We start from the raw sequence: 12887 nt of genomic DNA on the forward strand, positions 1-12887 counted from the left end.
TGTGTGAAAAGATTTTGAATGACAATAATTCACATTCCCACCAAACATGGATCAGAATTATGCTTTGCAGGATCTTATTTATCATATTGATTGAATAATCCAAAGATTTGTTTTCATACCAAGCCAATAGGCTACCTAGTATAACATCTCCTAGTTTTTACTTATTTATTATGACACTGCCTAACTGACAAAGCATTGGGAAATGTATAATGAAATATACAAGATGGAATTGATGGTGCTGACTTCTGGAGATGAAAGTGCATGTCCACCCATGATTAAAATCACAAAGAAAGCAAAGAAAAAAAATGAAGCCGTGTTCCCTCTCTGATTGCGTGTTTTGATGAATGCCAAAGTGCATCATCTAACTATTACTAATTACTATAACATGCATTAATGTTCTGAAAGAAAATCTTCCTCTTTGCGTTTCACCTAATGGGTACACACCACTAATTATGTTTGACATGTCTCTCTTTCAATCATGAGTGAGCTCAAAAAAATCATTGAAATCAATACAGTTCTTGGAAAAACAAGATAGAGGAGAAGAGTAACTCAACCTTTTTTTGCATTTACACTTTTAGACTTTGTCTGTACACATTTAAATTTTTATCCTTGAGCAGTTCCATTCATATCGTGTATACTGTAAGTAAAGAGGAATTAGCAGGATATGACATTAATTCATATATTCTGATTGGTTTGTATTTTACTATATGCTGTTAATCATGTTTTGAGCCAAATTATGAGTCGAAGGATTACACCAATTCTATAACTTCAGATACCAGAAGATCAATGTGGCTGGGGTGTTAATGTTAACAGAAAGGACATCTTATTGGGGCTGTAGCAAGACTCAAAGCTGCACTTTATTGAGCAATAAAAAGTGGTTTAAAACGAGTTAAATCAGAGGACCCATGTCTTCTGTTCTGTGTATCATCATCCAACATGCCTCGATAGGTAATGTTCATGTATACGGAGGCAGAAAGCAATCAAATGATCAAGTCCAGGAGAAGGAGACATGGTACAAAGCAGAAGGTAGTTTGGTTTTCCTGGTCAAAGGCAAGGGCAGAACACTTCCCAAACCAAGAGAACATGCTGGAAAATCAGAGAAACCACTGACAACATGGCAAGAAGGCAATTAAACAATATCACACGAGAGGGAGTGCCATTGTGCTGGAATATCACCTCTGGAGTGATTCAGTCGTGATAGTTCCACAAGTGGAACTATTTTTTCCGCTGACATCCCTATCCCACCACTGTTGACTCCGACGCCGCATTCAAACACTCCGTTGTACAGATGTGGCAGCCATCACAGCAAACGTCTGGAGAGATGAACCTGGCTCTCTTCTCTTTCACTTTCCTTGAAGTTATGAAGCGCTGACTTCTGTTGGCGAGAGGTCACCTTAGGACCTCTTCTGTGCATGCGTGAGTTTTTGGGGAAAAAAAAAAAACCTCAGAATTGTGCATTAAGACCTGCAGTGTGTATGCAGTGACAGTGTACTGCTGTGTGTAGCCCAAGATGTTAGGAAAATTAAAAGTATTTAGATCAGCTGTACAGCGGAGTAATATGATCCGGAATGTCTGCTGTCTAGTTAAATTACTTGGTCTAAAACTAGCTGTTGTATACAGGCTTATATAACAGGCAGGGTACCAATGAATCAATTGATGTGAGTGTGGAGTGATCTGGAGAGGGAGTGGCTAAATAAAGACAGCATTCAGTAATACACTGACTAAAAGTGTTTAAAATAAATTGTTATTTTTAAAGAAAACTGTCTAAACCTTTTTTTTTTTTTTTTTTTTTTTTTTTTTTTACATTGTGTCTGCAAATGAAAAAGCCAAGGATGCTAGTGTATAAAGTCTGGAACTGGAACTTAATATACAATGCTTTGATTGCACAAAGGGAAAGTAATAGTGATCCTAGCAAAAAGAAAGCACAAAGGTACAAACTGATTGTGAGTGCACTTGAGATTTAGATTTTGTGATTGTGTTTTTGCACAAACGAAAAACTCATTCGCTAATGGGTGTCCTTGATCTTTTGGTTTGAATTACGGTCTTATACTCCACTAACATCATATTATTCTTTGGGTACAGAAATGAACCAGACAGGTACAGAAAAAGCACAGAGACTATGAAAAGCAATAGGTACACATTTTATTTCTGACCAAGATACAAGATTTATATCCAATTGTGTTCATCTGTTTGATTCCCACTTGTGCTTGATGCAGTCGTTGACTAAATATCCACCACACAGGCTGGAGCGCTGACTCTTATTGCATCTGATATGACCTTGGCTCCAGATTTTCCAATGCTATTTCCCTGCAAACTGTAGAAACAGAAATCAGCTGCCACACAAATGAATCAGAGATGGGTAGTTATACCACAGTGGCCACAAACATGTGATTGTCTGATCTGAGGGCCACATTATCAAAATGAATGTCTGTATTTAGAATAATGACTTATCATTAAAGAAAGAACTGACAGAATGTATTTTTTTCTGTGTTTTTGTTGTCATCTTGTGCGTTATTAGAGTGATTTTGTAAATTTTGTGTGGTTTCACGTCACGAGTCATTTTGTATCATTTTTGGCTGTTAATGAGTCATTTAGCTACATTTTCTTGTCCTTTTGTTTATTTGTGTTTCGTTTTTGTAAAATAAAATTCTTTGTCATTTTCTGTGTGTTTGGAGTCATTGTGTTGTCATTACGTGTATTTTCGATGTTGTTTTGTTGTGTATTTGTGTTGTTTCATGTATTTTCCTGTCTTTTTGTGAATTTTTGTTGTCGTTTTGTGTTTGTTTTCTGTCATCTTGTATGATTGTTGTTGCTATTTTAGTTTTTGAGTCATTTTTAAAACGTTGTCATGCTTATTGTATTTCATTTTGTGTAATTCTTTGATATTTTCTGTGTGTTTAGGGTCTTTTTGTTGTCTTTATGCGTATTTTGGATGTTGTTTTGTTGTGTTTTTCTGTCATTTTGTGTATATTTGTTATTGTTTTGTGTATTTTTCTGTCATTTAGTGTGAATGAAAATTCATTTTGTATGTTTCTGGAGTAATTGTGTGTATTTGTTGCCCACCAGTTACCCATGCCTGATATAAATGATTTGGCAGACTAAAAGCTCAAACTTCCTCAACACTGATGCTTACTTGATGTATTGAAGATGATTGTTTTCCTTCATGGCTGTTGCGATGAAAATGGCTCCATCCATACCCAAAGAGTTCTCCTGCAAGCTGCAGGAATGCACAAAATAATCATTATTTCTAGAGCTGTATGTATTATTAATGAATGGATTTTTGAGAGTTTTATTTTAAACATACTGAATAATTTGACAAATATATAATTTAAAGAACCTACACAGGTATGACTTTTAAAATAAAAATAAAAAAAATAAATGAATGATAAAATTGAAAGCACTTATACATATTGCAGTTAGAAACACGTTTTTCTGTACAATGAAATTACTACCTTGCTTATGAACTAAGATATAATAATGTGTTTATACAAGTTAAATCTAACAGTGGAAAATACAACACTGCCAATAGAACTAACAACAGCTGGATTAACCTTCATGTAGAGACAAAACAAGCTGCAAACTTGTGTGTCCAAAAGAGACATTCCCGAGTGGTGACACTATGGATGAAAAGGGAAAAAAAAAACTTCCAAACAACTTCGAAAGAGGAACTATTCTTGAACTGGAGGAATGCTAACAGGGAACAAGGCCAACACGAACAACGATAGAGAGGAAGAGGAATAAAAACAAGACAACACTGACTACAGATGAGAATACACAAAAAAGGACTGTTCAGAACAACTCAAGAATGTTTGACCAGAGAGACATGTTAACCCATGTAAATTTGAGATGGTAAAACAGGGGACGGGACCCAGATAAGCAAACTGCTTCTCTCGTCTCCTTTTTCGGCATGTACAAAAAATGTAAAAAAAAAAAAAAAGTGAATGTAACCATGTTGGAAATAAACTGAATAAATAAATAAAATAAATAAATACTAGAATAAATTAAAACATTTAAAATACAAAAATGTTTAATTTTCTATCTCCTGACCCAGCTGCAGACAGTGGGCATTACTTACTTCAGGGACTTCAGGTTTCTGTTGATTTTTAAGGCATTGGCCAAGGCTTTTGCTCCTTCCTTTCCGATAGAATTCCCACGTAAGCTAAGAAATATAAAGGCCACAGGAAAAATATTAAGAAATATGCAATTTGGAGAAACTCTTTACAAACCAAATTAACCATCATGAGTTCAATGTTGCAATTACAAAGCAATAATGTATATTTAGTAAAATAAAGTTTAAATCCACTGGCTTAAAGAGTTTTCACTGGTCTATTGATTGTGGGATATTTACTGCACAGCCAGTACGAAATCAGCAATATAGAAGAAATCAATTTGTTTGCTCTCACAGGCCACTGATTATGAAAACACTGTAAGGGTTTGGTTTCAAAGGGAATGCAGACTTACTCTAATATTTGCAGAAACTTGTTGACTGTGAGCGCTCCTGCCATTGCAATCACACCATTTGTGCCTGCTGAGACTCCCTGAAGACTAAATAGATACACAAATCAATTGCAACCGGTTGGGGGAAAAACAACAATTGATTATAGTCCCAATATTTCTCAGGATGAATAAATGTATGTGCCAAAACAAAAATTAAAAAAAAAACAACCACAGCATATCCATAGCTGCATTGTAACACTCTGACAAGAATAATGCACACCATAATGTACAAAGCGATGTGTTGGTTTTCAGGGCTTCTGCCAGAGAGATGACTCCTTCATCCCCAATAGCATTTTCTTGGAGACTGTGGCAAAATATGAGAAAAAAAAACACACACATGGGAGTACACTGTTTTAAATTGAAGAGAATGATGCTTTGGTAGTGTAATGTCAGCTGGTCTTACTCCAACAGTGTGATTGTGTTGTTGAACAGAAGGGCATGGGCCAGAGCTTTGGTCGCCATGGACTTGATGAAATTCCACTGAAGGCTAAAAAGCAACAAGAGGGACAAAAAAAATGATGAATTTGTTTTTAATCAAAGTTTCTTGGAAACCAAACACATTGCTGTGAGATTTCTTACTGTTCTACACTAAATAATAAATATTTGTTGGCACTTTTGGAACATTTTCAGTATATGATCCATGCACAGCTCCACTTGGATCATGTACATTCCGTCGCCCTTTCCGGCATGCAAAAGGACAAAAAAAAAACCAAAAAAAAAACCAATGATGTGATTTTGCTCTGAATGTCAAATGAATTTCTGTGAATGCAACCATGTCGGAAATGAACTGAATAAATAAAAATAAATAAAAATAAATGTAATATTTTTTGGGTGCAGTTTCCACTATAGAGGATGGCCTTGTAAAGTCAGTGGGGGTCTATTCTACGACACAAGTGCAGTAAATTTCTTAAAATAACTCAAATAAATGAAAGGGAGCAACTAGCGTGCCTGCTTATTGGTGGTGTACGACCAGAAATGTAAAAGCAAAGACTTGGATGGAGGACCTTGAGGTAAATTACATATTTGTTTGTTTTCATGGACCAGATATCACTGAAACAAAGGAAATTCTTCAGGGAGGTTGACAGCAAAAGTCTGTTTTGTGTGTTGTTAATTTACTATTCTTGATATTCCTCTTAGGAGCCCAAAAAAAAAAGACGAACAAAAATAAAGTTGTGGTGCTCAAAAATACAACTTACTGCAAAGACACAAGACTTTGATTGAGCTTGATTGATCCGGCTATTGCTTGTACCCCTTCATCATGTAGCAGGTTGGCTGTGAGACTCAAAAACACATGCAAACAGAGAGAAATAAGAGATTTATTCTAAAGAAATAATCATAGCACAGATATCTCTTTTAAAGTTTACAGAGTAAAAGTCACAGCTCTTCCAAAAAATTTAACTTTCCTAAAATTGGGTATAAATGACACCTAAAATACTGAACTAAGACAGGCGTGCAGTACCTTCACAAAGAGTTTGTGAGTGTAGTTGGACAGTATGACATCTTTACTACAGTACATCTGTAAGGCATTCAACTGTACAACTGTTGAAATGACAACTCACTCAAGATCCTTCAGAGTGCTGTTCTCATGGAGAGCCTGGGCCATGTTCTTTGCTCCCTCCACCCCAATAGAGTTCTCCTTAAGACTAAGAACATCGTTGTATGTGAATAAAAGGGAATATGACACAGATAGATTCATTTGTTTATGGTGTAAAAAGTTTTAAAACAAAGCAGGTTTCTTTTTTAGAATAGGAGAAATAACAAAAAAAAGGATGTCCAGCTCTTTTGAAAGGGAAATAAAGATAATCAAAATAATGCTCACTTTAAAGACATGAGGCCACGGTTCAGCCTCAGTGCTTTTGTAAGGGCCGTCATTCCTTTGTTGCTGATGGAGTTACTCTGAAGCCTAAAAGAAAATGTACTTTGATTTGAACATAAAGTGTAGTCATTTTACCTGGTAAAAGTACACAAAATTGACTTAATTTGTGGGTTACTAAAAAAAGCACAAGTCTAATGGTTCGCCCTGGTAGAAATCACTGACTGTAGTGAGAGCAGGGTGTGGTTGTGAGTTAGAGCCTCTGCCAGTGCCGTTGTTCCTTTGTCCCCGACCTGGTTACTGCAAAGACTGAGAACAAAAATAGGTTTTATATTCACAATATAAATAAAGGAATTAGATGAAATAATCCATACAGGAAGCATAGAAGTGTCTGACAACCCTGCTGTAAAGTCAACGTCAACATTTGTCCGTCTTGTCTGTCATTCTGTCCCTCTTTTTATCTTTTGATTTGTCTCATCACGTCCTTACACCAGCTTTGTGAGAGTTCGGTTCGTCCACAGTGCTTTTGCAATCTTTTCCGCTCCGTCTGCTCCAATCTTATTCTTCCGTATGCTGAAATGTATACATGCATGGAAAATACATGTTGTGAATGAATTGCGTAGTTAGAAAGCGATAAGGTTAAAATAGAAACAAAGCCTTACTTCAGAGACACCAGTTTGCGGTTGCACTGGAGTACCTCCGCAAGAGCCTGAGCGCCTTCCTCCTCGATAGTATTGTTCTGGAAGCTGATTAGGAACATATAAGAAGCAAACCAATGTTAAATCAGAGTTTTTTTTTTCCCGTTCCTTTTATATTAATACGTGCATAATCACAAAAAGCTTTTGCACTCACTTGATTGAGATCAGGGTTTGGTTCATTTTCAGAGCTTCTGCAATGAGTTTTGCTCCCTTTGACCCAATGTTGTTGTTCCGGAGGCTAAAAAGTTAGTATCACAGTCATACATATTATTTTATTGCCAGATTTTCTCCTTTTATTTAATTCTCCCATTTGGGGTTAATCTTGACAGCAAACTATGATTTTTTTTGTTATTAAGTTATAAAATCAACAAAAGAATACAAACGTATTTTTCTACACAACTGTATGAATAAATTTAATCTTAGATTAATTTCAGTTTACCATGGGAGTGCAGTTGTATGTGGGTCTTTGATTTCTGACTCTGTGACTATTAGTAGAATATAAAATAAATATTAAATAAAGAAGACCATGAATGAGATAAGATGCTAAATAGATGAATGTCGTTCCAAATCTTCAATGTGGTTTTTCACTTTATTTTTTTTCTTCCTCAAATCACATTCTCGAAAAAAAAAAAAGAAAAAAAAGTAAGTACTTCTTTGCTACAAATGGCTTACTGTTCCCTCATGAGTGCAGTACTTTCTAGCTGTTGTAATTAGGAAACAAATGAAAGCTCACTTGAGTGAAGTCAGTGTGCGATTAACCAGGAGAGCCCGACTCAATGCTTTGGCACCTTTATTGCTAATTAGATTGTCAGCCAAACTGTGAGGGTAAAAAATAGATGTATTAAAAGAAAAAATCAATTATAATCACAATTAAAATAAAGCTAAGTGTTTTTACCCATTTGACAATTACTAAGCAATCACACAAACACTTAAAATACTCCCCTAATTAATACTGAACAGTGATTATTAACTATGTGACTACACACTTTGCATTCCCAAAACAAGAGTCAATATTATTCACCTCATTTTTTGGATGCGGCAGTCTTTGGCAGTCAAAAGGCTTCCCAGCAACTCCATAACATCGTCTTTGAAGTAATTATTCTCTAACCTTTTAGACAATTATAAGTTTCAGCATTAGTTCTCTGTTTTTTTAGGTTTATATAACTGGATAATAATTCGAAATGTTCTCACCTGAGATGAATGCAGTACAGCAGTTGTGGTAGCAAACATTTCACAGTTAAGAAGTTCAGACACGCTGCCAAATTGGTCTGTTCGTTGCATTCTGGCGACACATGGAGCAGGTAACCTAACACGATGCAATTAGGCCAAGTTAACTTTCCTGCAAGGCTGCCCAGCCGTAAATCCTCCTCTACACTCCGCAACAACTCTGTGTGTTGAAGCTCTTGCAGACAATAAGCCAGGTTTGTTTTACGCATGGACACCACAGTTCCCCCACTGACCAGGAGACCTTGTAAATACTCTGCTGCCCATGCTTTCTGACTGCCATCATCTCTTCCCAGAGCCAGAAGCCCCGTCAGAGGTTTAAGGGCCATCGGGCACAGCAAGCCAGTCAAGAATCGTACAAAAACATCCAGGTGACCATTGTTGGCATCTTGAGAACGTTGAATGGCATTTTTGAAGTGGTTCTGGAAACCAAACTTGGGCCAGGACACGGTGCTCTCCGAGAACAAGTCAAAGATTGCTCGCTTTGAGGAAACGTAATAGTATGTAGCCGCAAGAAACTCCTGCAGAGTCAGGTGTATAAATCGGTATGAGATGTGCATGGCCGATTCCTCACGAAGAAGTATTCCAGCGGCAAAACTGCATTGAGCTAACAGTGTGTCTATTCCATAGGCCCTGAGGTCCTGCTCACTGAAAATGTACTTGTGTTTGAGTAGTCCGTAAAAGGCCATCCGTCCAAGATTCCCCAGCAGTTTACGATTACTTCCATTCAGCTGCTCCACTTTAATGGGTTCCCTGCCTCTTGGTTCAATCACTTCTGCTTGCATGGAGCAAAAATGAGCCAACAGCTCAGTGCAAGTTCTGGGGAGACTCTCCTGTTTCCCATTCTGCATAATGTACAACAAGTATCAGCGACTATCCAGCAAATGCACGGTATGTAGCACATCACCATCAAAGCCTTATGAGATTTTAGGTGTGCCCATATTTTTCTGTCAAATCCATCTCTAAAAAGTGATGGCGCAGAAGGTTTTGAATGTCCTGATGGCTGAATTCTGGAATTTCTGTTACCCTGTCAATGAGCCCACCAGGGATGCAAGATGCGGCTCCTGGCCTGGAGGTCACCCACACAGCTGTGTCTGGGAGCAAATTACCTTGGATTATGTTCATGATTAAATCTTCAATGGACACTTCTTTCTTTGGGTCACTGCAGGGAGTCACATTGGCAAAATTCAAAGGGCTTTGAAATTCATCCAACCCATCAAATATAAGCATTGTTTTACATGAACTACTTAGGATTAGACTAGGGTCTTTTAAATGGGGAAACGCCATTTTCACCAGACTCTCAGCAGAAAGTTTTTCCAGTGAGTTAAGCTCAGAGAAGCTGAAAGGTAAAATAAAGCTTACATCTTTACAAAATACCCCTTGACTCCACTGTCTGATGAAATGTCTCACACAGGTTGTCTTGCCGATACCAGCGACTCCAACTGTGAGGGAGAGCCTGGGAGGCAAACTGACCCGTGTCAGGGGCTCAAACTGCCTTTCAAGGCAGAGCTGCCTTTGGTGAATTCTTCTTCCCCCATGGTTTATTCCCACTTGCATTAAGTCATTCTCCTTCTGCTGGAGGTCAGAAAGTCCTTCAAGCAGGTGTAAAGCTCTTGAGGGGATGTGGTGTTTGGGGCCGCTTAGTGAATCTCTGCCTCTGTACTGCTCATGTGTCCGTAAAAGCACCTCTTTGTGCTCCTTTATCATTGTATCTATAGAGGAGAAAGGCAACATTTTTTCTTTCAATAACACAGGCCACATAACTCTCTGCAGCGTCTAGTAAATGATGATTCACTTGAGACATTACCAAATCATCTAAAAGCTTTTTCCTTTTCAATCTACAAAGCAAATGACTAATGTAGTGAGCTGATCTAATTCTCTCCACTTACCATGGTTCATGATTAGTTGGGCGATGTGGGAATCTGAGCTTTCGATGAACGTCTGAAGGGGATCAAAGCCTTGATTATCTTTGCTAATAAGAATAGTTGAGAGCATTTCAACCTGGTCTTGCAGATGCCCTGCCTCCTTTATCCTGGATTCCTCCATTAAACTGAGCACATTTTCCTTCCTCAGGTAAATCAGTAGCTCTTTCAGAAAAGGGGCTGTGATAAATCTTTGCAGCTGGTTCTGATGTTTTTGCACCCAGCCAAGATCTATAATCCAACAAAGCACTGTTAGGACTTAAAGAGAATACAGGAGTCAAACATCTACAATCCAGAGATTGTTTTCGCTGTTTAGCAAGTTGAGTATTACCGTTTGCTTAATAATAATGTGCCTGCATGGGCTTTCTGTGTGCCCTCAAAATCTAACCAATAAAATCAATAATTTATCTGCAATGGATCCAAATGTTATTGGATGCGTTAGAGGTGTATTGACGGGACATACTGTTGAAACCGTTTTGTTGAACAAAAAATAAAAACAACTGTGCGACACCAGTATTCCCCTACCCACATGAATTATAATTCATTTACATGTTCATCATCTATAGGTGCCCCTAAAGAACTGTCTTGAGTTCTAAAACTATGAAGCTAATTAAACCCTATGGAACTGGAGGAAGCTGGAAAAGGTTAAAGTGCCTGCAGCCTGCATTTTCAAGTAACTAAAATATCAATGAGAAATGTCAGATGAGAGAGCCTCCAGAAGTCTTTGTAGGATGTGAAAGGCCAATAAAGACACGTGAAACTGCTCCACGATCTGCAGCACAGCGATGCAAAAAGCAGGGGAGGTGGCTGGAGCTGCATTCACTGAAGCTCTTTGTCTCTGTTGAAAGTCATTCATTGGACGGCAGCAAAGTGGGAAATCACACAATGACTAATCATTGTCGTTTTCTGTCCTAATCATTAGCCATTAAGTAAAACACAAATCCAAATCACTGTTGAGAGTATTTTCAATGAAGGAAAATAAGCCCTACACAAAATCCTTAATCAAAGAGGAAATCCCATTTGCAATTAAGTCGAGCAGTAAAAACTAATTGTCTTTTTGTTTTTTGTATGAAAACAATACGGAACCCATCACACATTAATACACTGTAAATAATTGGTAATGAGCTGAAAATAAAAATGTGTTAATAAAAATATGTTACTAATTTGATCTGATGCCATTAACTTCATAAATTCAATTGGAGTTACGTTATTGGAGCACTTCCAATAGTAATCAAGTCCTCCACAGTTATATATGTGGCCTTTAGACCTTTCATTCCCACTGTCTATAGTTTGGATCAATAATTCCTTTAAGCATTGTATGTGAGTGTGTGATGGTACTGTATGTATTTTAAATTTTGATTTTCTTTTTAGGTTAAAAAATGTATAAATGAAAGTTTTTTTTTCAATCACGAAAGAAACCCGCATACTTTCAAGGAGAACTCTGTGATTTAAAGCAGAATACAGTAGGTTGTAATGGTAAAGGCTGTAGATCCAAGAGGGATGCGAGTATCCGTTACTCGGAAATGCATCTGAACTTTAAAAGCCTTTCATCAGATTTTTTTTTTTTTTAAAACGCACATACAGTAAGCCATGCTACACAAACCATGGACAATAAGTAGGGATCTCCACAACCACTTATTGCTGAGTATCTCTGTATAGTTGTTTACTGAAATCTATCATTCAGGTGATTTAGCCATATGTACAGAGACGGTGCAGCTTATTTTCACAATAATCACCAATGATTGTTTGTCTTTTTGCCTATACGTGGACCCTAATGGGCAGAACCGGCTCCAGATGACCACATGTCTTTAGCAAAACAAACACATGGGGATAGAAAGCTACCCACACACATCTATGGCTGTGTTGGATTTAACATTTACAAGGAGATTGGTATTCATTAGACTAGGAGCAAACATGGTAAAAAAAAACAAAAAAAACAGTGCTGCCATATAGAGAGCAGTTTAGATGTTTGCTTGGTGGATTAACTAAGGAATCTTCTTTGTTAGGGACCACCATTCTAATTCATACATGCACTTCACACTAACAAACACATTTTAAATCTGTTTGAATAGTGTTTTATTGTGTTGAAGTCCACAGATCATCTTCGAATGAAACAAAAAGCGAGCGCCACAGTAAGTGTAAGTTACCTTCTGCTTCAGCTTGTGATGAGCCTGCCTGGTACTTGGACTGTAGATCCCTGTAACAGTCACCCTGCCATGTAATTCGTTTGCTTCGGTCCAGTATTGAATCGTAGTGAGGCCTTTCTCTCCATGAGAGGGGTTAGTTAGTGTATTTTCTGCTTAGATTGCTTCTGTCTGTATCTGCTCAACGGACAAATATATCATACAACATCCAAACATGTCCATTTTACATCACTATAGAAAAAATATCTCCTTACTTTTAAATAGGTCAAAACCCATCTACTGCATATATTATAAATACAACGCTGGTATCCGTTAGGTAGCAAGAGTTTAAACTTTTAAACATTTCAATGAGGCTAACAGGAAAAGGTACAACTTCCTGTGGTTTGTCTCATTGTCTACCACCTCAAATAGGAAGCTACAAGAAAATAGTTTGGTTTTCAGCACAAAGAAACTTGTCGTCATTTTGCAGAGCCATGCATTAGAGTCGCGGGATTATCCTAATTCTGTTGGCTTTCTAAAATACTCCAAAAGGAAACATCCAGTAATATAAAATACTAGTTTCATATTAGAATAAACATCTCAGACCCCA

At 37.4% G+C, this 12887-nt stretch overlaps 1 protein-coding gene across 1 annotated transcript; it reads right to left on the reverse strand.

Moving 5' to 3' along the window:
- Nucleotides 1-2122: 2122 nt before the first annotated feature.
- nlrc3 (NLR family, CARD domain containing 3) lies at nt 2123-12405 on the reverse strand. The gene is given in 20 exon segments (XM_028476041.1): nt 2123-2314; nt 3134-3217; nt 4076-4159; nt 4462-4545; nt 4718-4801; nt 4901-4984; nt 5694-5777; nt 6057-6140; nt 6317-6400; nt 6536-6619; nt 6800-6883; nt 6973-7056; nt 7163-7246; nt 7742-7825; nt 8030-8116; nt 8200-9100; nt 9103-9180; nt 9183-9944; nt 10122-10385; nt 12302-12405. Coding segments are annotated over 19 exon segments (3168 nt in total). The 5' UTR covers nt 10279-10385; nt 12302-12405; the 3' UTR covers nt 2123-2223.
- Between the last annotated feature and the right edge of the window lie 482 nt (nt 12406-12887).

The sequence above is a fragment of the Gouania willdenowi genome, chromosome 19, assembly GCF_900634775.1.
Source record: "Gouania willdenowi chromosome 19, fGouWil2.1, whole genome shotgun sequence".
NCBI lineage: Eukaryota > Metazoa > Chordata > Actinopteri > Blenniiformes > Gobiesocidae > Gouania > Gouania willdenowi.